This window comes from Acinonyx jubatus, chromosome D4 (assembly GCF_027475565.1).
Source record: "Acinonyx jubatus isolate Ajub_Pintada_27869175 chromosome D4, VMU_Ajub_asm_v1.0, whole genome shotgun sequence".
Lineage (NCBI taxonomy): Eukaryota > Metazoa > Chordata > Mammalia > Carnivora > Felidae > Acinonyx > Acinonyx jubatus.
The window spans coordinates 8,198,995-8,226,124 of record NC_069391.1 but is presented as its reverse complement, the minus strand read 5'-3'; the positions used below and the strand labels follow the sequence as shown (position 1 = coordinate 8,226,124).

At 56.8% G+C, this 27,130-nt stretch overlaps 1 protein-coding gene across 1 annotated transcript in view; it reads right to left on the bottom strand.

The window, feature by feature from the left end:
• Positions 1 to 27,130, bottom strand: part of NIBAN2 (niban apoptosis regulator 2) — a 53,341-nt gene that overhangs the window by 7,294 nt on the left and 18,917 nt on the right. Inside the window, exons 2-5 of the mRNA XM_053204585.1 lie at positions 13,251 to 13,381; positions 7,833 to 7,961; positions 5,838 to 5,943; positions 4,402 to 4,569 (exon numbers count right to left, since the gene is read on the bottom strand). Coding sequence (XP_053060560.1) covers positions 4,402 to 4,569; positions 5,838 to 5,943; positions 7,833 to 7,961; positions 13,251 to 13,381 — 534 coding nt within the window. The remainder of the gene's footprint in view (positions 1 to 4,401; positions 4,570 to 5,837; positions 5,944 to 7,832; positions 7,962 to 13,250; positions 13,382 to 27,130) is intronic.

Below are 27,130 nucleotides of genomic sequence, written 5' to 3'. Positions count from 1 at the left end.
GCGGCAGAGCCAGGCCCAGAGGTCACCACCCTGTGCCAGGAGAGGTGGCGGGCACAGCAGAGAGGGAGTCAGAGGGACCCAGGAGTCCTCATTCCAGTCCTGCTCCCTCCCCTGTCTACATCAGGGCCCGCAAACTTTCCCTGCAAGAGGCCAGCCAGTAAATATTTTCAGCTTCGCGGGCCAGATGAGCTCTGTCGTTAACTCCCCAGCGCTGCCACGGCAGCGGGAAAGGAGCCACAGACGATCTGGAAACCAACGAGCCCGGAAAACTGGATTTACAAAAACAGGCAACGGGCGGATTTCTGGTCCCTGTGCCGTAGTTCTTGTTCCAGATCATTGAACCCTAAGGGCCTCAGTTTCCTCTTCTGAACAGTGGGAACAAGGACCCGGCCTGGCCTCACACATCCACCGTGAGGCTCCGGCAGCCGCAGTGAGCCGCTGCCCTTGCTGCCCTGGGTCGGCCTCGCTCCCCACCGCGTCCGGGTCTGACTAGAAAACACCAGTCCTGGATCTGTGCTATTGGTGGCGTTACTGTTACTGTGCTATTGGTGGCCCCACATGATCGCGCCCACCTTCCTGGTGCTGATGAGGTGGGTCAGCGAACAAGGCACGGCCCCCCTAGACCCGGTGCTGGGGAGGCAAGCTGCAGGAAGTTGCAAAATCCGACTTGGGGGAAGAATATGGTTAAGCACCGGGAGCCAGGCAGCGGGCGGCCACCCTGGCAGCACGCCCCCAACCGCTGTGTCCGCGGAGCCGGAGCCGAGGAAGGGGAAACAGCAGTCCGCGCCTCCGAAACCCCAGCTCCCACGGCGATGACTGCAGGCTGAGTCACTCCCGCAGAGAAAAAGCCCCTCTCGAGGGGAGGACCCCCTATCTCATCTGGCTGACTACAGGAGTCACTGTCAGAGTCCAGGGGGGTCTCAGCGGTGGGAACCGGGCGCAGCCCCACCTCTGCGGACGGCATCCTGGTCCGGGACGGGGGCGGAAGGAGGGTCTCCCCAGTACGTTTCAGGGACTGGAGATCAGGCAGGTGCGACCAGAACAGAGCAGGGGTGTTGAGCTGGGGTGCGTGCAGAGCCCGAGGTGGGTGCTGCCCACGAGTCCGGGGGAGGACACCCCCCCTCCCCTCAGGCTCTCAGGAGGACACGGTTTCTCAGAGACCAGGGTTTGCCTAGAAAATGTGGGCCACGCGTCACATGCAACCTCTCTCACGTGAGAGCATTTCCATTTACAGACGACAAGCCAGGGACGTTGGCAAGGCCAGGCCGCTTTCCAGGTGGCGTGACGGGGAGATGGAAGGCTGGGGAGGCAGGAAGGAGGCTGCGAGGTCCCCAGGCCTGGCTCTCACGGCCACACATGCAGCCTCAGACCCTTAGGACATCTCTGCTCGCTGAGCTGCTGAGTTTTCTACAAGAGAGGGGGCCCCCTCTTGAGCCCTTGCCCCCACTCCCACCCCCAGCCTGGCTGTCACAAGGTGGGGGGGGGGGGCTGCACTGTGTCCCCCCTCAGACTGCTATGTTAAAGACCTAACTAACCCCTTAGTACTTCAGAAGGTGACTACATCTGGAGATACAGCCCTTAAAGAGGTCATTAAGATAAAATGAGGCCATTAGGGTGGGTGCCGATCCAACATGACTGGTGTCCTTAGAAGAGGGAATTGGATGCAAAGCGTGCACAGGCAGAGGGAGGACTGTGCGAAGACACAGGAGAAGACAGTCACTGCAAGTCAAAGGCAGAGGCCGCAGAAGACTAAGCTACCTTGACCTTGGGACCTCCAGCCTCCAGAACCGTGGTTTAAGCCACCCAGTCTGTGGCACTTTGTTAGGGCAGCCCAAGTGGACTGAGACGCTAGCCCCGGGCCGAGACCTCGCACGCATTCCCTCATCCAATCCTCAAACAGCCCCACTTTTCCTGATGAGGAAACAGGCTCAGAGACACCAAGTTACTGGTTCGAGGACACACAGCTAGGGAGGGAATGGCAGCCCTAGGGCTCTAACACAGGACCAGCCGACTTCAGCCAGACCTGGTGACTTCCTGCCTGTGGGGTCCTCAGGGTCAGACTGAGAAAGGAAGCTGCATTCCTCAGCCCCAGGCAGCAGGCGAAGGGGGGTGGCAGTCAGACAGGAAGAGGCCTTGACCTCTGCAGCCCAGGCCCACCCTGAGGGCTCAGCTCCGTGCCCCAGCTGCCTCTTGCCACCCCCAGCTGCTCCAGGAATGCAGGATGTGAGGGGGGCCTTGGGACGGGCTGGCGTCCCCCCAGCTTGGCCTCCTTCCCCACCCCCCCACCCCCCCCACTTCCTGGCAGCCCCCGAGTGAGCAATTGCAGGCCCTGCCCCCACGCTGGAGGAAGCAGAGAACTTTCCCACAGTCCTCAGGGCGGAGGGAAGGCTTCTCTAAATCCAGCCACAGGATGCCCCTTCTTTCCCACCCCCTCCCACCCACAGCACCCGCACCCACGGGGCTTCCCTCAGCCTCCCTGGGGAGCTCTCTGCACGGTGCCCGGCCCGGGGTCAAGAGCTCTGCCCAAACCAGCGCATTTAGGCCTCCCAGCGATCCCACAAAGCTCGAACCTGTCATCCTCACATTGTACACGTGGGGAGCTCACCCCGGACCTGGTCTGGAGTAGCCCTGCCAGGTCAGCCATTAGCCCTAGAAACCTGGAGAGGGCAGAGCCGGCCCGGGGCTGAGGGGAGGGAGGAAGAAGGGAGGAGCGGGGCCGGTACCCAGGCCAGGCGGCCAGAGCCCAGATGGCCTCCGCCCAGCCCTGGCCCAGCAGCCCCCAGGGATCTGGGAACAGGAGGCCTTTTGTGGGCGGCCGGGCTGGCCCAGGTGACAGCCGTTGGCCTGACTGAAGACCTGGTTCCTCCCACCTCACAGATTCCAGACCAGAGGTGGCTCTGAAAGGATGGGTGGGGCGAGCCGAGTCACCACAGCAGCCTGGCCTCCAGGCGTGAGTGCCCACACTGTCCGAGGTGGGCAGGAGCAGGGAGGGTGGGGGCGGTGGCTCCCTCCCCCCACTGCCCCAGGCCAAGTCATCAGGAGGAAGTCGGGAACAACCAGCACAGGCCATTCCTGCGCTACAGGCAGAAAGACCCTCAGTGCCCCACTGTCCCTATTTTGATCAAGCTCCAGAGCCCTGAAGGGCCCTCCTGACCTGGCCCAGTGCCCCTGCCAGCACTTGGGGTCACCCTCCCCCATTTGCAGGGCCTCAAGCAGTTCCTCCTCTAGACTGTTTTCCTGCCTCCAGGCTCAAGGCTAGAACACTCCTCCCTCCCTCCACTCCTCCCCCCACCCAAGGACCATTCGCCCTTCGGGTCTTGGCTGAACTGTGACCTCAAGGGCGCACACAACCTCTGCTAGCCCACCCTCTGTGCACACACACGCTCCAGGCTTCCACCCAGCACCCCAGGCAGCTGCTCCTGTTTAACATCTGTCTCCCCGGCCAGACCACCAGAAGCACAGGGGCAGGCACCGAATCTTGCCCCCTTGCTGGGTCCTCAGTGCCCAGACACAAAAATGCTGAGTCAATGAGTGAACAGAAAGAGAGCTCATAACTTGACAGAAGAGAACCCTGAGGCCCCAAGGAAGGACATGAACTTCTAGGCTACCCTACCGGTGAGGGGTAAGAAATGATATGATAAAAAAAAAGTCATGCGGTGCCTCGTTGGCTCAGTCGGTGGAGCGTGCAACTCTTGATCTTGGGGTTGTGGGTTCAGGCCCCATGTTGGGTGTAGATATTGCTTAAAAATAAAATCTCTTTAGGGGCCCCTGGGTGGCTCAGCTGGTTAAGTGTCCGACTCTTGATCTCGGCTCAGGTCATGATCTCACAGTTCGAGAGATCAAGCCCCACGTCGGGCTCTGTGCTGAGAGTGCAGAGCCTGCTTGGAATTCTCTCTCTCTCTCTCTCTCTCTCTCTCTGCCCCTCCCACACACGTATGCTCTCTCAAAATAAGCTTTAAAAAAAAAAGTAAAATAAGGTTTTTTTTTTTAATTAAATAAGTCCTCACCAAGCATCAGGTGGACTCTCACTGTGATTCCTTACAAACACCCTAAGACTCAGGAGGGATTATTATCTCATTTTATACAGGCTCCAAGAGTACCGTTGCTAGAAAGAGGCAGAATCAAGATTGCTACTCTGTGACCCAGGGTCCAAGGGCTCAATAATCATATCCCTCTGAGAACAGTTTCCCCAAATATTCCCCCCCACCAGGTAGCAGAGAACTGTTTTCTTCAAGGAAGAAGGTTAAAGGGCAACATCGCAGTGGCCTCCTACAGCCCCGAGCCGGAAACTTGCAACAGCTAGTAGAGCAGGGTTGCCGCACCACACTCGACCACTAGGTGTCGCCACTCAGCGCCGGGGCCTCCTCCCCCCCACCACCCCAGGGCCGGATGGCGTCTCACCATTGTTGCAGTGCCGGATACAGTCCTGCAGGACCGCATGCCACTTGTCCTGCTCCGCTTCCGTCATCATGCAGAAGTAGTAGTGCCGTGCAGAAGGGTGCCAGAGGATGAGCGGGAACTGCGTGGGGCACTTGAGGATGGGGGCACTGCCCGATTTTGATGTGGTCCCTGAGGAGACAGGGTCCCCTGAGCCGCTGCTCTCCGCAGTTTCCGTCTGCCGGGGGAGGCGGGCAGCAGATCCCTGGGCCTGGCTCCGAGGGGCTGCCGGCTCCAGCCCAGAGAGGGCTGACCTGTTCTGGGCTGACCAGTGAGTCAGCAAGAAGGCAGCATCTTTTTTTTTCTCACTGCATCCCCCACAGCCTGGCTAAAGGGACCTCAGAACCCCCTGATGTCTGTGCAGACTCATTTCTCAGAGCTGGTGCCGCATCTTGGGGAAGGCTCTACGCTCCGTGCAGAAAACACAAATAACACAGAGTCAGAGCCTTCGGGCTCAAAGGCCGAGCATTACCTTCTTGGGTTTCCCTTCAAATTTCAGCCGTGCAGGCCAAAGTGTGGCTTAAATGTCCAAGGGGGGGGAAGGGAGGTCTGGGGGTGGGGGACAGAAAATAAATAAAAGGAGATTTTTTTCCATTTTGTCCGCAAGGATATTCGAGATCCAGTGAGATAAGTGGTCCTGGGCTGGGACCTTGCCACTGTTAATCATACAATGACAGTTCTTTGCGCCTTGGCTCTGAGTCCCCGGGTGGGGCTTGGGTGTACACAGCACCTCGAGGGGTCTACACGGCACCTCGAGGGGTCTACACGACACCCCAAGGTCAGTCCTCTCGGTGCCAAGTTGCCGGAGAAGACACAACAAAAACAAAGCCAGAGTCGGGGCTGGAATCCAGGAATTCTGGGCTGTAGCTGAGCCCTCAACCACACGGGGCACTGTACTCCCAAGCCCTATGCGGGGGCACAGACTGCCCCCTAGATCAGCCTCTCCCCCACCCCTTGGTTTCCCTGGGATCATCTGGGAGGCAGATGTGTTCCTGTAAGGCTTCCGGGAGTCCCCGGCAGGGTGGGGTGGAAACAGGACGCCTAGAATAACTCCTCGCAAATGCAGTACTGACTCCATGGTTTACAAAGAGGTTCACCTCGGTCATCCTCTCCAGGGGCATTAAAAGGCCTCAGGGAGGTGGAAAGGGCAGAGAGTGGGACCCTCGCTGCTAGTTGTGACCGTAAGGCTCAGGAAGTGGGCACGCAGGGGGGAGCCGACAATGGTTCAGTCCCACTGAATCCCCGCCCGCTCAGCCTCAGGCAAACCCCCTCTCAGCCTCCCTGCTGAGGCCTGGCCATTCTCTCTGCAAATACGGACAGGAGCTCAGGGCTGCCCTCCCCCCTGGCAATGTCCTGGGCCTAAGCAAGGCATTTCGGCCTGGGATGGGGGGGGTCTTTACCTGGTAAGGAGTTGCCAACGAGCTCCAGGTACTGATCCACAGAGGTGAGGATTTTGTAGCCTGCACTGTTGATGACAGCCCGTGGTGGGACCTGTCGCTCGTAGGCCTGAGGAAGGGACAAGAGGAATGGTCCCTCGGGGTTACAGCGTGGCCAAGTCTAACTCTCATTTCCAGGTCTGGCTCCAGGGCCCTCTCAGTGTTGTCTGCCTGAGGCAGGGAGGAGGAAGGGAAGGAAAAGGGGAGGAGGGAGAGAGAAGAGGAGGAGGAGCCCACCCACTGATTAGAAACCACATGGTGTAGGGGGCGCTTGGGTGGCTCAGTCCGTTAAGCATCCAACTCTTGATTTCAGCTCAGGTCCGCTCAGCTCCTCACTGACAGCGAGAGCCTGCTTGGGATTCTCTCTCTCCCTCTCTCTCTTTGCTCCTCCCTCACTTGCATTCTTGTTCTGTCCCTTTCTAAATACATACATACATACATAAATACATAAATAAATACATAAATATTGAAAAGAAAAGAAAAAAAGAAAAACCACATGTTGTAGTGACCTGGATCCAGGCTCTGGGCTCAAATCCTGGCTCCACTGAACACTGTCTGTGTGATGCTGACACTAAGCTCCTTCACCTCCTATGCTTTAGTTCCCTGGTCTATAAAACCGGGACAGGGGCAGCTCCTACCCCACAGGGCTGTGTGAGCACTGAGATGATCCATGTGATAGGATCAGCACAGGGCCTCACCACCAGGCACTGTAAGTGTGACCGGCACTGCCATCCCTGTCACCAGCGGCGACCACTGCCTGAGTGTTTATTACACACCAGGCACCGTGCTAAGGACAATGCAAGCCTCCTTTCACAAAATTCTCACAATCCAAGAGGCAAGTACCATCAGTAGCCACAAGTTCACACAGCCAGTACACAGCCGACCTAGGACATGAACATGGTCTGTCCCCGTCCAGAGTCTTTGATCATTACCCTGAACTGTCCACCAAATTCCTAGGTTCTGAGCTCCACACAAGCCCCGTTTGGAGGAGAATTAGGTCTGGACGCTGCTTTCATTCACCAGGGTGGGTAAAAAGTGGTTCTGAGGTCATAGCTCATACAGCAGGGCTGCCATGCTGCACCTGGCCACTAGGTGTCACTACCCAACACATTTCTTCAGAATGGCTCAGGGCCTCCGGGACACCGATTTGCAAAGTGTGGTCCTAGGTCATCAGCACCAACAGCATCACCGGAGAACTTGTTAGAAATGCAAATTCTCAGCTCCACTCAGACCTAGACCAAACTGGGCAGGCCCAGCAACCTGTTCAACAAGCCTCCCAGGTGATTCTGATTCAAGCTATCAGTTTGAGAACCACTGCCCTGGGCAATCAGGCCGCTCCCCCCCCACACTGTTTACATTTCTTTAACATTGATTTTCCTTGAACAGAGGGCACTCTGGGCCTGTCCTTTTGGCTACTTTGGAGAAATGTTTGGTAGTAGAAATTGGGTCTGTGGCTCAAACAGGTAGGGCTTCCCCAAGGGCTCAAGGCAAAGATAAGGAACAATCAGCAGGATGCTTACGCACCCAGTACAGAGCAGGAGGCTGCAAGGCGGGCAAGGGAATCAGGAAGGAAAGATGGGACCACAACCCTGGGTAAGGGGGGGAGGGGGGGGCAGGGAAAGGGAATGGCCAGACTCTTGTGGCTGTTGAAGAGCAAGGATGGGAGAGGTCTGAAGAGCTTCAGGGAGCCCAGCCAGGAAGAGGGGGCGGGGAGGGGGACTAGGGCCTGGAAATGGAGGGATTGGACGGACTTGAGGCAACCTGGAGGGTGGGGAGAGGCTAATGGCGAGTTGGTTTTAGGGGGAGGCAAAGTGAAAGGTGACCCCCAGAGCTGGGCACCTGGACACCTGTTTAGAGGGAACCCAGCAGAACAAGCAGGCTGGAGGTGGAGGCTGCAGAGAAGGGGCAGGGCACGAGACTCAGGGGGGCCACCGAGGCAGGGTGGGTGGGGGGCCTCACCACTTTGTTCTCGTAGAGCACCAGCCCATAGTTGTGAGGCACGAGACTGAAGCGGTTCCTCCACTTCTTGTTGTCCTCCTGGTACTGGAACAGGTTCCCAGAGAAGATGATGCGCTCATCCAATGGCACCTAGGGGTGGGGCGGGGCAGTGAGTGAGGCGTGGCTTCCCCCAACCGTCCAGCAGGGCAACGGGGTCCCCTGAGAAGGGGACAGTGTACTCACCCCTTGCTGAGCACATCCCCCCAAGTCCTCCTCTTGGAGGCAAAGCTGCATCTTACCCATGAGACAGATAAGGAGAGTGAAGTTCAGGGCAATGAAGGGGCTTTCCCAAGGTCCAACCAGAGCCATAGTGATGCCAGGACTTGAACCCAGGCCAGCTTTCAGGGCCCAGCCAGGACCAAGGTCTCCCACTCTGTCCTGGCCCTAGACAGGCACACTCACCTTGGGATAGGTCTCTGGAGTCCACGGCAGGCTGCTAACCCACGCACCCCCCACTGCAGCGTGGAGGGGATATGTCCGCAGGCCAGTACGGTGAAGGCCCTAGTGCCAGGGAAAGTCTCTTTCCTGCTCTAGGCCTCAGGTTCCACTCAGGGTAACAAAAACCTGGCCAAGGTGGCTCCAGAGAGCCTCCCCAGCTCTGTCAGCTAACAAAATGGCACTCCACGGATTTGGATGGAGTTGGAGGGGACCTCAATTTGGAGGGTTCAATGTTTGACCTGCATCCTGGCAGACCGATGACCAATGTGGGCATTAGAAACGCCCAGATCTTCCTGAAAAGTCCCAACTTTGACTTCACCTCTGACTCAGTGCGACTTCGGGCCTATCCCATCACCTCTTTGAGCCTCAGTTTCCTCATCTGTAAATGAGAGCAGTGACAGCACTGACTTCACCTAGGTATCCCAAGTATTGCAAAGAATGTGACATGTGCAAGGATCACACAGGCAGTTGGCACCTGACGGGCAGTCCGCTCAGCTCGAGATATGCAGCAGCCAGTGTTAGGATGGCTCGGTCTGTGTCAGTCTCCCCGCTCCACAGACTGACTGATTTGGGGAGGAGGGAGGGTGGCCATCTCTGAGAGCTTGCTTCCTGAGCAAGCCCACACCAGGAAGCTCCAGGGAAGGAGATACAGAGGCCACAGGGAGCAGGCTTACTCCCGGACGGGCGGAGTTGCAACAGCTTCTATCTGTTCTGCAATAAATACGGTGACTTTTGCAAAAACTAAACACGTATCCTATGTAATAACAGGAGAAAGTATTATTGATGTGCCTAACCCTTCCCAGCTTCCTGGCTCGGCTTCGGGCTGCCCCCTGCAGCCGGAGCCAGGTGTAAGCCCTGGCCCCAAGCTGTGGCCCCCGAGGCCCTGCCTCTTCACAGGGGCCCCCTCTTCCCAGCAACCTATCCGCTACTCTTCAAGGGGAAATGCCAAAACACTCTTGGAAAATGAGGGCCATTGTACTCAAACAATAGGACCCCTCAACTGCTTCCTATCGAGGGATAAAAATATTTACAGGAAAAGAAAATGGTTCCCCCTACCACGGCCCCCACCCCCACCCCATGCGCACACACAGTGGGCTTTGCCCAAGTCACAAAGCTGCGCTCAGTGGGCTATATATAGACAGGGACCTCCTCTCAACCCAGCTCTCGAATCTCCATCTTTTCTAGAAAGAAAGAGCAGACCGCTCTCCTGACACCCTGGTAAGACCCTTGCTAGTGAGACCCCAGGCCTCCAGTTTGGAGGCAGGAGCCCTGACTCAGGGGCAGCGGGAGGCCTGGGGAGGCCTTCCCAGCCCCCTCGCCCCCCAAGTCCACCCCCAGATCCTGAGGCAGCCCGTAAAGGGCGGCTACTTGCGGGTTTGGGTTTTATTTTGAAGACTTTCAAATGGCAGAGTCATGTTTCCATTGGAAGGCCTGCTGGAAATGAAACGGAACCTGACAGCCCAGGCGAAATATTTTGGACTCTGCAAAGCTCTCCAGCGCTGCGAGGGGAATCTTCAATGGGTGGGGGGTGGTCAGAGCGCAGACTCCAGTCCCGGCTCCACCGCCCGTCCCACGGGAGCCCTGGACAAGCGGCTCTGCCTCTCTGAGCCTGAGCCCACGTCACAGGTGTGGACAGAAGTATAACCCCTCAGAACGAGGCCGTGCCAGCTAGATGAGCTGCACCCACACAAAACAACTGCCGTTTTTATCATTTCTGGGTTGTTGCTTTTTTTACTACTATTACCATTGTTCTTGTATTATTTCTAATAAAAACAATTGATGTTATTATGACAATTAGTATTATTTCTATTAAGATATTATCATGAGGGGCGCCTGGGTGGCTCAGTTGGTTAAGCAGCCGACTTCGGCTCAGGTCATGATCTCGCGGTCCGTGAGTTCGAGCCCCGCGTCGGGCTCTGTGCTGACAGCTCAGAGCCTGGAGCTGTTTCGGATTCTGTGTCTCCCTCTCTTTGACCCTCCCCCGTTCATGCTCTGTCTCTCTCTGTCTCAAAAATAAATAAACGTTAAAAAAAAAAAATTAAAAAAAAAAGATATCATCACGATTTACCACAATGGCCGATTTCCGGAGTGGCAAAATGGGACCAAAAATCCCTGCTTTTCAGGGATTGTAGGTGATTGATTTCATTTTGCTCCTCTTACGTGTTACTTCGGTTCTCCTACAATGAACATGAAAGGCATTACGAGGGGCACCTGGGTGGCTCAGTCAGTTAAGGAGCCGACTCTTGATTTCGGCGCAGGTCATGATCCCACAGTTCCTGAGTGTGAGCCCTGCATCGGGCTCTGTGCTGGCAGCGCGGAGCCTGCTTGGGATTCTGTCTCCCTCTGTCTCTGCCCCTCCCCTGCTTGCTCTCTAGATCTCTCCAAATAAATAAAAATAAACTCAAAATAAACAAAGGCATTGCTAAGGGTGTTTTTCATGCACAGTGATTCTCGTGCCTCGCTCTATCAGAGGTCACCCACTTCAGGGACCCAGGCAGCCTGTGATATTTCTTTTCCAAACAGGGAAGCATTCCCAGCTGTGCCCACCCAGAGCAGCTCACCTGGGCTTTCCTACCACACAAGTGTGCACCTGCCAGACACCCGGTCCAGGCACCTCTGCCCTCTGTTGTCACCAGGTGGGGAGGTGGCCACGACACCAAGGGTCCAGACAACCTTTCTGGTCATGTGACGCTCTCGGGCTCCGATGCGCGGCCCTGGCCCACCCTCCAGGAAATCTGGAACCTGGCTGGGGTCCTGCCCCCACCATCCTGGATGAGCCACTGAAAGGCCCAGCGGAGGCCCCTGCGTGTGCTGCTCCCGCAGTCTGATGGTCTCTTCTCCTAGATGGCCCTTCTTCTGAGGGGCCATTGTGGAGCACCCGGACAAGGTCAGAGTCCCCCCCAGTCTGAGTTCACTCTGTCCTCTCCTTCGTGGTACCCAGTTTGTCATGTAAATGACGTTTTCCTGTCTCCCCGAGCGTCTGTGGGACCAGCGAGGGCAGCATGGCCCCTCACCCGCCCCGGCTCGGTCAACTGTGGCACGGACTGTGGGCCTGCCTGTCTTCTTTCGGGGTACTCCCTCTATGTCATCAGTAGCCATCCCCCCTCCACTCCCTTCCCCCGACCTCCCCCTCCCCCCCGCAGCTGCCGCCTCCAGCCATCCCCAATCCCCCTCCCGCTGAGAAACCACCAACACATCCTGAAAGCCAGGTCAAGTGAGCCAGCTCCGGCCCCCTCGGGTCTCGTGGTAAACTGGCATATTTTCCACCACTTGGGTTTGGGGGAGGGTGAGGAGTGGAAGGAAACAAGCCTGACCCTCCTTCTCAGACTCTTTCTGTTCTGCCACCTCAGAGAGGCCCATACCGGTCCCCTTCCGCACAATCCCATCCGGCCTCAAGAAGCCCCACGAAATCCCCACCCCCTCCTGGAGGCTGCACGCACTCCTCTGGCCCAAGATGGCTGTTCTGAGTGTCATTTCACACACAGAGAAACTGAGGCTCGGGAAGGTGAGGCCACGGGCCGGAGTTTACCCGGCAAGTCTGGACTCACACCCCTCAGGAACCCCACCTGCTCCCCTCATTCTCTCATGGAGTCCTCACCGCGGCCCTCTGCAGGAGGCACCCACCTGTCAGGTGAGGAGATGGAGCCCTGAAGGCTGACTTGACCGGCCAAGCCAACTACCAAGAGGCTCTGGCCCCGGTGCCCCGAGTTCTCTCCCACCAGACCCCACCCTCTTCTACCATTCTGTCTCGGGACCCAAAGCCCGCGTACGGGCTGACCCGGGCAGCCCAGAGGAAGCCAACAGGACTGGGTGGGGAGGTGTGGCGAGGTGATCAAGGGCAACTCTGGAGCCCACCACGCATGGAATTCAGCTACTAAGGACCTGAGCACTGGCGCTGGGGCTGCCTGGCTGACCTGGCTCGGACCCCACTCCCAGGCCGGATCGGCTCTGCCAAGCCGATTCCCCAGAGGGGAATCCCCCAGAGGTGTCCAGGGGCCACCAGCCAGGGTAAGGGGCCTCTGGAATACTGCTTGGCCACTCCAGGGCCAGGCCACCTGCAGAGGTGGGGCTGGCACCCTTCCCTCCTGTCACCCTTCCCTCTGCCACCCCTTGGCCATCCAGGGGACAGAGAGTGAAGGTCACCGAAAGGAAATGCCCTGGATTTCCCTGGGCTGAGTCAGGGCCCCCTGGACCGCCCCCTGGCTAGCTTCTCACCCCACGGGCTCAAGCCTGAGACTGCTGGCTTCCAGCTAGGCACTCACAGCAACCCCCCCCCCCCCCCCCGCCTGTGTTCTGGCATTCCCTCACCTCCTCTATGCCCGTCCCACCCCCAGCCCCACACGGAGGCCAGTCACAGGGTCCCCTTCCCAGGAGGCTTTGTTTGCCTCCTTCAGCCCATGCTGACTCGTGGGCTGGAGCCACACACTTTCCAGGCTCTCACTCGACAAATATTTACTGGGCAAACACAATCCTGCTAATAACAGGATAATGACAAGGCTGCTGATGCTGACTTATCAGCCGGTGCTCACCGAGCACCTTCCCTGCTCCAGGCACCCGGCTGATTCTCATCTTTAATCCCGACAACCGCCCAGTGCAGGTGTTCTGATCCCATTTCACAGGGGAGTAAACGGAGGCTCCATGAGGTGAGGTGACTTGCTCACGGGCACTTGGCCTTTAAGAGGAGCAGCTGGGCTTGAACCTGGGCCTGCCAAGATGACTCCAGAGCCCCAGCTCCACCAATGGAGGGGTTGAGCTGGCGGGGAGCCCCCACAGTGAATGAAGGGGTCTTGGTAAGACCACCGGGTTGTATGCCTATTCAGAAGATAGGTGGAGACCCTAGGGACCATCAAGGCAACAATGGTAAACTGAGGCCCAGGGACGGGAAGCCACTCGCTCAAGCCATGTCAGAGCCCACCCTGACCCGGGCTCGGCACCTCTTACCTTGCGCCAGAGCAGCTGGGCCTGCGGCGCCCCCGTGCCCTCGATCTCGTGGCGCATGCTGTTGAAGAGGGCCACGCCATACTGGTCCTCATAAAAACGGAGGAACTCCGTCAGGATCTTCCCGGTTTTCTCTGAAATGGAAGAACAAACAGGCCTGTGAGGTCGTCATGGTTACCCGCAGCCGCCCAGCCCTGCCCCAGGGAGGGGCACCAGCCAAGCTCCAAATTCCTGCTCGTAAAACTATTTGCACAAGCTCCAGGCTTTCACCTGCACTGCGTTTCTGGCCGGAGTTGTGCGTTTCCTGCACACAGAGGGTGAACTTTCGGACAGGAAAACGGGCAACGACTGAAACAGAGAAATCACCAAAGAGAAAACACGAGAAACCAGAAGACAAGGGAAAGAAAACAGCTGAGTCTCCCAGTCATCAAGCAAATGCAGATGGAGATTCCATTCCCCACCCCCCCCCCTCCCCCGCGGTCAGACCAGTCGGGGTGTAGAGAAACAGGCACCTCAACTCAGAGCCGTGGGTTCTAGAAATTGGGACGGCCTTTCTGGGAGGGGTGGGGGGGGGTCACCGCTGCGCGTACGATTTTAAGGGTGCATGCGGTTCCCGGATGCCGGGCTCACTCCTCTAGGAATTACCCACGGAGCAAGTCACAGAAGGGCAGGTACAGTATATATTCACCAAGGCAATCAGCGGAAATGGGCCAGATGCGCGTGCGTGGAGACGGATTCAGAACATGCCAGTGCACGTGGGACAGGAAGTGGGTGGGGGGACCCACAGGTACCACCAGAGGGAAGGTGTCCACCTTTGGCCACGTAAGGAAAAGGCGAGTTACAGAATCACATGTTAAATATTACCTCACTTAAAATTACCCCTGTCTGTGCCCGTAAGTTATTTACACTGGGAGACGGAGGAAAAGGTCCAGAAGGCAGCACTCCTGACTGCTCCGGGTGGGACCCAGGGTGTGGGAATAGGAGGGCCGAGTGAATTGCATTTTCTGCTTTATTCACTTTTACAGCATTTGAATTATTTACCAACCATGATTCCTTCCACAATAAAAAAAAAAAAAAAAAAAAATCTAAAATTAACTCCTCTAAGTTAACCACCTTTTGGCTTTCACCGGCCATTTGCTTCTCTCTGCTGCTAAAGCACTTTCTGAACAGAGAAGGCGACTATTGTGACCTCCAGAGCTCACCCAAAGCACATCAGATGCTCAGTAATGGCCCTGCCTGGGCATCCCTATTTGCAGATGATGAAACCGAGGCCCAGGGAGGGTGGTGACTGTTAACACTCCAGGAGGCCTTCTCCTTAGGAGAGACTTCCTGGCCCTGAGAAGTTGTGGCTCCAGTATCTGGACCTCAGTTCCCTGCACACTAAGACGGGACTCAATGGTGGATGAGTCCAGTCTTAGCGGTGAAACCACCACTGACCGTCCTGGGTTCCAGATTTGAACAACTGGTCCTGGGGCACCTGGGTGGTTTAGGCAGTTAAGCACCCAACTTCAACTCAGATCATGAGCTCACAGTTCGTGGCTTTGAGCCCCGTATCGAGCTCTGTGCTGTCAGTGAAGAGCCCGCTTGGGATCCTCTGTCATCCCCTCCCCCCCACCCACCCCACCCTGCTCTCATGCATGCACATGCGCAGCACTCTTTCTTTCAAAAATAAATGGGGGGGGGGGGGCGGCACCTGGGTGGCTCAGTCGGTTAAGCGTCCGACTTCAGCTCAGGTCACAATCTCACGGTCTGTGAGTTTGAGCCCCGCGTCGGGCTCTGGGCTAATGGCCCAGAGCCTGGAGCCTGCTTCCGATTCTGTGTCTCCCTCTCTCTCTGCCCCTCCCCCGTTCATGCTCTGTCTCTCTCTGTCTCAAAAATAAATAAACGTTAAAAAAAAAAAATTAAAAAAAATAATAAATAGGGGCACCTGGATGGTTCAGTAGGTTATGTGTCTGACTTTGGCTCAGGTCATGATCTCACTGTCTGGGAGTTCGAGCCCCACATCAGGCTCTGTGCTGACAGCTCAGAGGCCAGAGCCTGCTTCGCATTCTGTGTCTCCCTCTCTCTCTGTCCCTCCCTGGCTCATGCTCTGTCTCTCTCTCTCTCTCTCTCTCTCTCTCTCTCTCTCAAAAATAAACAAACATTAAACATTTTTTTTCAGGGGCCCCTGGGTGGCTTGGTCACTTAAGCGTCCGACTTCAGCTCAGGTCATGATCTCACAGTCCGTGAGTTCAAGCCCCGCGTCGGGCTCTGTGCTGACAGCTCAGAGCCTGGAGCCTGTTTCAGATTCTGTGTCTCCCTCTCTCTCTGCCCTTCCCCTGTTCATGCTCTGTCTCTCTCTGTCTCAAAAATAAACGTTAAAAAAAAAAATTAAAAAACATTTTTTTTCAATGTTGTTAAAATAAATAAATAAACAAATATTAAATGAGAAAATGAAGAACTGGTCTTTTCTCAAATAAGGGATTGACATGGCACCCCCCCCCCCCCACCGCCATGGCTGGTCTCTTGAGTGCCAAGAACACGCCTTGTGCTCTTCTCAATAACCTTGTGAGGTAGGGCTGGTGTTACTCCCATTTCACAGAAGAGATGAGACCCAGAGAGGTTAAGTCACTGGCACAAGGTCACGTAGCAAGTGGGTGATGGAGCTGGGATGCAGTCTTAGGGCCCAGCTAGGAGGTTGGGGGGGGGAGGGGGGCTGGCTGGCTACTGAAAGTTCGTGCCACTTGTGCCCAGGGTCTCAGGCAGGCCCACTCCCTCTATGCCCCCTGCAGGCAGCTCAGCCCAAGGACCCCTCTCCGCAGACCCTGTCTGTGATCCCCTTTCCTGGAATGAGGTCATGCCTGTCCAGATTCCGATCTGGGGAGAGGAAGGGGGGAACAAATGAGGAATTTGCTTTGAATGCCTATTTTTTAAAAGCCATAAACAACCAGAACTCTCTCAAAGACCATGAGAATTGTTTTGGAAAAATGATGAGGCAGGATAGGGAGGGGTGAGGGGAGCAGACAAGATGGGGTAATGAATTGGAGCCAAAGAGAGAAAAATGGGACCTCAGATGACAATAATATTGATATATTGCCATCATCATCATCATCATCATCATCATCATCATCACCATCATGGCTACCACTTATTGAGTGGTAATCTGAGCCAGCGGGTGGGCATGTTTTACGTGCCAGATACCAAAGAATCCTCATCAAACCCTAGGGAGTCAGGGCTATTGTTTCCCCATTTTAGGGAGGAGACGGAGGCTTGCGGACATAGGACTGGACAGCCAGGCTCTCAGCCACCAGGGCACGCAGCCTCAGCCCAGGGTTTTGCCCCAACTCTGCCCCAAGCAGTCACATGCCCAACAGGCACTCTACCTGCATGCAGGATCTCGAGGGTCCTTCAGCCATGGCTCGGGGGGGGGGGGGGGGGGGGGGGGCTGACCAGCCCCTGGGACACCCAGCCTCAGAGCATTATTTCCAGAAGGGCCAGAATCCACCCTGACCCTTGGGAAGCCAGGCCCAGCAGGAAGCCACTGTCCTGTGTCAGAACTCGTACCCAGGACTGCCTAACCCACAGCATGCTCTCAGCAAAACCCAGATACTGCATCCAAGCAGGGGGTGGCTAGGTTTAGAAGGCCCCGGGGCTGGACTGGGACAAGAAGGGCAAAGTATCATCCCTTGAGGTGTGTCAAGGCCTGATTGTGGGGAAGGGGGTTGCTGTAGGTTGAAGAGGAAGCCGGGGAGGCTGAGGAAGTGAAGACCAGAACAAGGTGACCCTGAAGGAGACAGAAGGCAAAGATGAAGCTGACGGGCTTGAAGTATCTGGGCTGAGAAGGGCTGGGTGGGGTAGGGGGCAAAAAGAAAGCCCACTGTTGCCCTCCCATTGGGATGAGGACAAGTTATCCAAGCCGGACTGTAGGACCAGGGTCCAGGAGTAGAGGGCTTGAGGACTAGGGTGGGAGTCACCAGGCAGAGGGTGGAGAGAAGAGAAGGTATGGGCAGAAATGGACAGAAAATGGGTGTAGGAAAAGAGGAGATGGCCCCAGGCACCCTGCACCCCCAAACAGACAGCAGCAGCCCTGGTCCCAAGTTCACCCAACTGCCAGTACAGGCATGCCTTGCTGTCCAAACTCAAGAAGTACATAGGCACCTGGGTGGCTCAGTCAGTTAAGCGTCTGACTTTCAGCTCAGGTCATGATCTCATGGTTCGTGAGTTCGAGCCCTACATGGGGCTTTGGATCCTCTGTCTCCCTCTCTCTCTGCCCCTCCCCCTGTCAAAAATAAATAAACATCAAAAAAAAAAAAAAAAGAAGAAGAAGAAGAAGAACTATATAGATCTGGATCTGTTTTCAGATAAACACTTTGCTACCTGAAATTCCAGAACCAAACATCACAGAGTGGGGTCTCTCATTACCCAAACTTGCTCTCCCAGCTCGGGAGCCAAATGGATTGGGATGCTAGTATCTGTCTGAGGATTGACCGTAAATCAGGGAGGGTGGCCCTGACACCGTTCTGCATACCACTGGCTCCCCTTTGCTCCCCACTCTGGCCTGGCACAGGCAGATGCTGAGCAAGGGGCAGTCCACTCACCAGTTACTGAGCACCTACTCCGCACCAGGCCCCAGGACTGGGCAAGCCACTGGGCCATGGGTAGGGGTGATGTCATTTCTCAAGGGGTTCCTTAGAAGGGTCCCAGGCAGCACCAGGAAACAGGGTGCGTTCGACCTAACTCTGGTCAAGGAAGGGTTAGAAAGGGAAGACTTGGGGGGGGGGGGTGGCAAGGAGCAGGGCGGCAGGATGGCTTCCTGGCAAGGGCAGCCCCAAGCACATTCTTGAGAGAGTCCTAAGACAGCCTGGAAGGAACTGCCTCGTGCTTGGTACAAAGGAAGTGCCACGGGAAGGCAGCGCTGTAGGGGGCCTAGGATTTGGGGCTGGAAAGACCTGAGAGAGGCAGGCCAGGGAAAGGGGCCAGTCCCCTCCTGGGAGAATGGGCTCACAGGGGAGAAGCCCTCAACAGGGTCCCCAGCGGCCTGTCTGGCCAACGCTGCTGGAGGGAAACCTGGATGGGCAGCCCCGGCCGCCTTGGATGCTCCTCCTGCCCGCTGAGCTCCGGGGTCATGGCCCAGGCAGTCCCCTTCCTCTGGGCAGTGCTCAGCAACCCCTTTCTTCCCTCCTGGCCACCCTACAGCGGCTGTCTCCCTGGAGCTGCCGTCGGGATTTTACAGTTCAATCCCCCAGCCTGAGTGTCCAGGGATGGTCCCCAGGCCTCCGGGGCTCCTCTCCCCTCCACACCTGCCCATGCCAGCTCTTCCCACCTCCTCCCATGGCTTCTGGAGACACCACAAACCACGGATTTAGGGCCGCCGAGGCCAAGGCTCACCATCCCTCCCACCCAAGGTCCCCGGGGGTCCCAGACTCAGGAACTGTTGGGAGGTACAGATGCTGGCATGGAGCAGTCCGAGGGCATGGGCCGCCCTCACCACCTTCCACGTTTTCTCACCCATCCTCCCAGGTGCCCTCTGCCAGCACATCCTGCAGAATTAGGAGGTAAACTCACCCCACTCAGACTCAGGGTCCAATGCACACACTCAGATTCTTGAAATGGCCCCAGACGTGAATAAAACCCTCCACTTTACAGGTGTACAAACCAATGCTCACAAAGACTAATGGCTCAAGAAGTCACTTCACTTGTCAGTCAACAGAAAGCTACTGAGCTCCATGCGGCTGTCTTGAGAAGCACTCATTTATGGGGTCCCGATTCCCTCATGAGCCCACGAATCCTGGGAGTGGACCTGAGTGTCCCCATCTGCACCCAGACACCACTGTGCTCTGGGGCCTCAGGGGGACCAATGCCCCCTCCCCGGGGCCTCCATTTCCACATCACATCTGCACCACGAGGGTAGTGGGCTCCATCTGGCTCCGGATGTGGGGGCATCTCTCTGCCTCCCAGATGACTGGAAGCCTGTCTCCAAGGGCTGCGCCCTTTGGGACCATCAAGAGCGACCCAGAGGGGCATGTGGGTGGCTCATTCAGTCAAGCATCTTGGTTTCGGCTCAGGTTGGGATCTCAAAGTTCATGAGTTCAAGCCCCACAGTGAGCTCTGCACTGTTAGTGCTTGGGATTCTCTCTCCCTCTCTCTCTGCCCTTCCCCTGCTTGTGCTCACTCTCTCTCTCTCTCTCTCTTTCTCAAAATAAATAAATAAACTGTACAAAAAAAAAAGAATGACCTAGAGCCACCCCCTTCCCATCCAGGCCTCCTAACTCTGCCTCTAGAACCCCCAGAGTTTACCAGATGTGACTATCACTAAAAACTTATGCATGTTCAACAGCTCACTGAACCCGAATAGATACTGTTATCCCCACTTTACAGATAAGGAAACTGAGGCTCAGGGAGACCAGGTGACCTACTCAGAGATGCCACAGGCCAGAAAGGGAAAGAGGTGAGTTTCAAAGCCTGTACAAAGCCCCCACCCCACAAAGCCTCCTCATCCAACAGCCTCCCACATGGCACCGAAGTATAATTTCTAGTCCTGCCTTAAACTTTATTTCGGGGTCTTTGCCTGGTCCCAAGAGGCAGGCAAAGCGCACCTTACTATCCCCATTTTACACATGAAGAAACTGAGGTTCAGAGAGGCAAAGTGACTTTCCCAAGGTCACACAGTAAGTAGATGACTGTCAGAGCCAAGACTGAAGCCTGGGGTCTCCAGCCCCAAACTGGTCTGAGCTGGCAGGGAAACTTCACGCCTACTGGATCCTTACCTGTCCATCTTCTCTGGGCCTTAATTGTCCCACCTGTAAAATGGGTGGGTAGGTCCCTGTTGGCTCAGCTGATCAAAATCTCAGTGATGATATAATCAGTGTTGCCCTGGCCCCAGGAGCTGACCGGGATGCTGGCCTCAGCACCTCCTCTGAGCTGCTGGTGAGTCAGTTCTGAGTCTGACCACAGGCCCCTCAGGCTGGACAGAAGGACTGGGAGGGAAGTGGGGGGCAGGATTCAGCATCAACCCTACCTGTGTACGAGGCACCATCTCTGTTGGGCACACGGGCTCTGGGTTCAAGTCCTGGCTCTGCCACCTACTAACTGTGTGGCCTTGGTCAAGGCACTTCCTCTCTCTGAGCCTCTGTTTCCCCCTCTGCAAAATGGCACAACAGTATCTGCCTGATGGGGTTATGAGAAAATCAAGATCAGGGGCACCTGAGTGGCTCAGTCGGTTAAGTGTCCAACTTTGGCTTAGGTCATGATCTTGGAGTTTGTGAGTTTGACCCCGCATCAGGCTCTCTGCTGTCAGAGCAGAGCCCCTTCAGATCCTCTGTCCCTCTCTCTATCTGCCCCTCCATTGCTCATGCTCATACTCTCTCTCTCTCAAAATAAATTAAAAAACATTTAAAAAAAGAAGAGGTCAAGATCAATGAGCTAATGGGCATAAAGCATTTCACCCTGGCAAAGAGGAGGCATGTTAACGGGGGCTCCTATATAGTTCCTCTTGTCCAAGCTTCCGCTAATCCAGAGAGAGGCCCTTGAAACACCCCTGGCCCAGCTGAGCAACCCCCGGTGCAGCCTAGCCCCAGGCCCAGCACCAACAGTAGCCAAGGCAACCGGAAGAGCATTAATCTCTGATTTCCCAAACTGACAACGTTATGGGTCACGCTGCTTCCTGCACTCAGAAAGCAGGGGCTGGGCAAGAATGTGGGAGGCCCCAGGGTGGCCCGCAGTCCCCTGTCAACTCTGGGGGACAGGGGGACTTAGCCCACTGTGCAGATGGCAAAACTGAGGCTCAGAGAGGAGAAGGGGCTCCCGGAGCAGAGGATGAGAAAAAGGAGTGCGGAGGTGCCCCAGAGAGCCTCGAAGGCCTTCTCGTGGCCCTCCCAAAGCCCAGCACATGTCACGTTGAGTCACCCCCCCAATCCTGGACTCAACCTGGGGCAGGCGGTGTCTCATTTCAGATGAGGAGAACCGGGATCCCTGCCAAGTCCTTCAGCTGGGGAGCAGCAGAGGCAGGATCTGAGCCCAGGCCCGGGGCCCCCTCCACACTGACTGCCGGGTCCCAGGACGAAGAGGGCAATCTCCAGCCGGGACCACGTCAGCCTCGTGCCAGCCACAGGGGCTTCACGTTGGTCCCAGCCCCAGCTTGGCCCGAGTTGAGGGCAATGCGCCAAATCTGTTCCCGGCTCATCCGGTCCCTCCAGCGGGCCCCAGGGACACACCTCACCCACGAGGCCCGTCCCGGTTTCAGGGCTGAAAGAGATTTGCCGACTGAAACCAGGCAGGCGGCACCCTGTAGGGCAGGGCAGGCCCGGAACTTGCCTACCTGGTTCTCAGAGCCCTGGAGAGAAGGCCCAGGGTGGAGAGGTAGAGGAGGCAGCCAGGGACTCAGTTTCCCTGTGTCACACAGCTGCCCAAAGTACCACCATCTCCATCATCCGCCTAGGAGAGCAGGGAAAGCTTATGGTCCAGAGAGGTGGCGACACTCTCCTGGGGTCACACAGCATATGTCAAAAGAGCTGGGTCAGCACGTCAGGCCCCCAGTGCCCAACCCAGGGCCCTTCTACCTGGCCACCCTACTATCACTATTAAGAAGTACTAGCAACAGCCAAGTGTTCAGCACCCCTCCACACCCAGCACGGTGCTACACGTTCACACGTGTTATTTCCTGTGCTGTCCCCACTTTACAGAGGAAGACACTGAGATTCAGAGAAGTTAAGTGACTTCTCTGGAAACACATAGCTTGTAAATGACAGGAACCCAGATCAGCCTGAGTCTAACACGGAACCAGAGTTTGGGCAAATCCATCTCACCCCCACCTGCCAGCCTCCGGGAGCTGGGGTTCCACACCGCACTGGCCCTGTGGGTGGCCGCTGTCAGAAAGGCTGACATGGCTCCCACTCAGGACCTGTAATCAGGGGCAAAGTCAGGAAGAAGGGGTAATGACAGGCTCCACTGGCCAGCAGAGGAGGGGGACTGGCAGACCGCCCGTGAGAAGAGCCTGAACTAGCAGCCGGAACCCCGCAGAGCCGAAGCCAAGAGGGGGTTAAGTCAGCTGAGTGGCACCCTCACCCCAACAGCCAGTTCTTGTTCAGAAGAGAAACAGCTGCCAGAGAGGGCATGGGACTGATCCAAGGTCACCCCACAAATACCCCCTGAAGAATGGGTTTGCTCAGAGCACCTGTATAGCAGCAACAGGTCCCTGGAACCCCACTTCTGGGCCCGAGAGAATTCCCCCACCAGCCATGCCCCACGGCCCAGCGCAAGGCCATCAGGGTGAGGTGGACTTCCTAGCTGACCAGGGGACGGTCAAGAGGCCAGTACAGCTGAGCCCTGACTGTGCCACAAGTCACTGCCCCCCAGCCATGGGAATGCCCATCCTATGTCTGCCCGGCCTCCAAATTTCTACCCATTTCCACTCCTGACTCCTTCAGATCCTTTGCTTACAACAGCCACAGGGATCTTTGTGTTACAGCTCTCACCCTGAACCTTCTCTGCTCAACAACCTTCCATGGCTCCCACTGCCTTTGGGACAAAGACTAAACTCTTTAGAAGGCCCCCAGGCTCCTGCCTTCTCTTCCTTGCCATGGGGTCTCCAGGTCAGGAACACTCCTTCCCCCCTCCACTGGGGGGGGGTGCCCATTTCTCAGCCCCCCACTGCACCACTCCCTCCCCCAGGATGCCCCCAGGCCAGCGGGTATCCCCCACTTATTTCCATAGCCCCCCATTGGTCTTGCAGTGGGTGAAGGCCTGTTTCCTGTCGGACTCCCCCGGGCAGTACCCACCACATCTGGGACAGGGCCTGGCGCATAGTAGGAAGCTCAGAGCAAGAAGCCAGAGGCGCAATCTAGAGCCAGGGCCGCCCTGGGGCATAGAGCCACCCTCGTTGAGCAATAAAGCTCCCCACACACACCCCAAGATTCCTCACCACAGAACGGGAGGCTTATGCCCAACCCAAGGGCTGTGGCCAGGCCCCAGAAATGAGAGGATGCGCACAACACCTTCCTTCTTACTCAGGAAGGTGACTGCCACCCACGAGGTTCCCTCCCTGCCGGCCTCAGCTGCCCTGAAGGGACCCTCTGCTGGTCACCCCTTCCCTGGAGCCGGGAACAAGGGAAAATTCTCTCCCCATAAATACAGCAGCCCACAGCATGCCAAGGCCCGATCGTGGCAACTACCTGATGGCATGCCAGCTCTGTGCAAGGGGCTTTATGGAGGAGATCAAAATGGCCCAGGGAGGGAGGGTCTGTCATTACCCCAGTGGACAGAGGAGGGAAGAAAGTGTCAGGCAGTTAAGGAGCCTACTCAGCGTCACACAGCTGGTAAGGCACAACGCTGGCTGCTGATCCCCAGGCTTACTCTGCTGGGCCTTTACTGCATTTGCCACCGGGCCCTGGCAGCAACCCCAGGAGGTGGGTACAGGTACCACCCCCACTGAGGAAACAGGAGGCTGTGAGGCCCAGTGACTTGTCCAAAGTCAGCCAGCTGTCAGGTAGAGAAGCCTGAATCCACGCTGGGGGCTTGAACCCAGAGAACCTCCCACGGATGTGGAGACACAAAGGACAGTCATGCAAAGTGCTTCAGAGAGGCTCTTCCAGGGCTCCGACACCCCAGGAGATGGGAGGTTCGCCCGTCACTGCATTCTTGACACCCGCCACGGGGCCTGGCACACCGTGGCCCGCAGACAGAACACTGAATCAGATCCAGGACCCGCCAGGTTCTGAGCCCCATTTCCCTCCCCGAGGCCCCACCCTGGTAATTTCCTATCCACCCCAGGCCCCCATCTCCGCGCTTTCACCTGTGCTGTGCCCCCTTGCAGAAGCCCCTTCCCCGCCTTGTTTCCACAGTTCAAGGTCTTAGCCAAAAAAAAGAAAAACACAAAGTCTTAGCCAGACTTCAAGGTCCCACTCAAATATCTCCTGGGATTGCCCATTTGTGCATAATTATAATAATAATTGGGGCCTGAGCGAAGGCCTGTAACACTCACCCACTGCCAGGCACGGAGGCAGCTCCCATATATGCTAACAAGTATCCTCAACGTTATTTAACCCTCACCCAGATTTACTCTTGAACCCATTTTGTAGATGAGGCTCAGAGAGGTGAAGTGACTTGTCCAACGTCACACAGGTAAGAGGGAAATTGTGACCTGAGGCCAAGCCATCCACTGTCCACTGCTCTATCCCAACACCTAGAATGGTGCTGAAACAGAGAAAGAGCTCAAAAACATTTGTAGTCTCTCTGCCAGGACATTCCCCACTCGCCTGGCAGCTGCCCGGGTCAAAAGGGGCACCTTATTACCTTCTGTATCCCAAGCGCCCAGTGTGGCACGGGTTTGGGGACAGAAAAGTGGGTGTCTCATAGAGGCAGGGGTGTTAGGGGGCCAAGCTTGAAGCAAGAAGCAAACCCTGAGCTCAGGACGGCCTCTCTGGGCTTCAGTTTCCTTGTCTGTAAAATGGGCATAACGTGATAGTTTCCCACACACAATCTCACTCGGTGATGAGGGGTCCTCAGGAGATGCTGACTTTTGTTGTCAACAAAGAACTGGGTGAACAATATAAAGATACATGGCTGTCATCTTAACCTTTGGCACCAGTAGAATCCCTGCCCCGGAGTGTCCCCTTATTAATGGACCAGTGACATATGCTTATAACAGGCCACTGGACCTGGGAAGGGCCCTCTAAGATGAAGTTCGAGCTCTGGATTGGACAGATGGGGAAACCGAGGCTGGGGAATAGGAAAGAAGCAACCTTGTGAGAACAGGGTGAAGAGAAAGCAGCGGGGGGGGGGGGGGGGGGGGTGCGGTCAGAATTCAGCACCCAGGAGAGGGAACTGGCTCTGGTCTGAGGGTCTCCGGCCTGGAACATTCTCTCAAAGCCCCCCTCAGCCTGGCCATCTCCTCTTCCTCCCCCTCAGGCTCGAACATCACCTCCTCGGAACCCAAGACAGGTCCAGTGCCCGCAGCCCCCACTTCTCCTTGGCCCTCTTCTCACCTACAGCTGCTGTATCCCCACGAAAGTCTCCTTCGACCCCCACTCCCCAGACAGAGGCCTTGTTCCCGCCGTCTCCCCGGAACCCAGCTCGTGCCTGGCCCAGGTGCGTGCCCGATAAGCAAGTGCTGAGTGGGGAAGGCCACCCCTGGAGGGAAGGCCATCCAGTTTCAGGTGCCCAAATGGCCGCCACGGGCCCAAAAAGGAGGCTGAGGAGGGCAGAGGCTGCCTGGGGCTCCCCGTCGCAAAGGCAGCTTTGGGACAGGGCAGTGGGATTTCTCACAAAGCTGCCTTTAAAGCTCTTCTCAGTTGGCAAATATTTAACCACGGCTCAGAGACCCAGGTCTGCTGGGGAAGAGTGTACGGGAGGGCCTGAGGAGGGAGGCAGGTGGCTGAAGTGGGGCCCAGAGAAATGCCAGAAAGAAAAAAAGGCAGACTGAAGACCCGCCCACCGGGGACTGCCCTTTCCTTTATACCCCGGGCAGCCTGGTGGGAGGAAGTCGATTCCCATCTTGACACAAACAGGGAAACAAAAGCCCTCTCATCTCCTCCGGGGCCCTCCCTCCCTGCCTGGCAGCACCGTACCCACAGCTCACAGTTGGCGGCTTGTTCCGGGAGCCCAGAACCCAAGAACACAGAGCCAAGCTGCGGAGGGTGGAGAAAGGGTGCCAAGGCCCCACCCCCGGCCCCAGCCAGGGCAGGACTGGCCTCTACCCACACCTACCCCGGGCCCACCGCAGGGTCCCCGGCACTGCGCCTACCGTGGGGGGCACCGCTCCCACTCCTGGGGTTCCTCCGGGGGCTGGCGTTCTGCACCAAGCCCTGCCGTGGCCAAGGCCACACCCCACACACCCCAGGCCGAGGAAGCCATGACAAAAGGATCAAAGGGGGAGTCGAAGGCAGCCTGGAGGACCCCCAGAGCTCCAAGATGCTCCAGCAGGACCAGCGGCCTCACACTGTGCACACCCCTGCTTAACGTCCCTGTCCCCCTCAGGGAGAGCCCTGGTTTGGGAACCAGACAGGTGCCAACAAAGCCCAGCTCTGTGGTCCTGTGGCCTCGCCTCTGAGCCCGGGTATTCTCCTCTGTGCACTGGGGATAACTGGCTTCTCTCTCAGGAGGCTGTTGTCAACAGGACGGCCAAAGAGGCAGCTGATCTGTGACGGTGATTTTGTAAACACTAACCTCCATCCTCCTCACCCCCGCCCACCCATCCCTGCTGACTTCTGGGCAACACCCTTCTCCATTCCCTTCTTTTCATCCTCGCCACACCCACTGGAGCCCTCTAACCTGGGGCCTGGACACCTGTCACAACTGCCCCAGGCCAAAGGGCAGCAGCCCTGATTTCCTCAACACATGTCCAAGTCTGGACTGGAGACACGGGGCGCTCTGCCACAGCACCCTCACACTGGCCTGGACCCCACCTGTTTGAGAACCCACCACCGACTTTCCCCTCGGTGCCCAGCCCTTGAGATGCCCAGGCAGACCTTCCTGACTGAGCCCTTCCTCTCTGACCGCCTGGTAGCCAGCATCACTGCCCAGCCCCTCCCCATCGGCCACAAGACGCAGGAGCTGAGGACAGGACCCGGCGTGAAATTCAGGCCCTCAGAGCCAACCAAAATGACCGCTGGGGGCAGAGCCAAAGTCCAGTGAGGGTCTTGGGGGCTCCACTGTGCTAGCCAAGAAAGGTTTCATGTTGCCCTCATTCATCAACCACGCGGTAGTGGGCATTCAGGAAGGAACTAGACCAGCCCTTCTATCTAATGAGGGAGAAAGACTATCAACAAAACCGACAATGAGCATGGTAAGCCCCCAGTTGGGAGCAGCACGGGAAGTTACAGGAGCCCAGATGAGAGGCCGCTAACCTAGCCGGTGGAGTCAGGGAAGACTTCTGGAAGAAAATGGCGCCTGAGACATGAAGAGGTGCT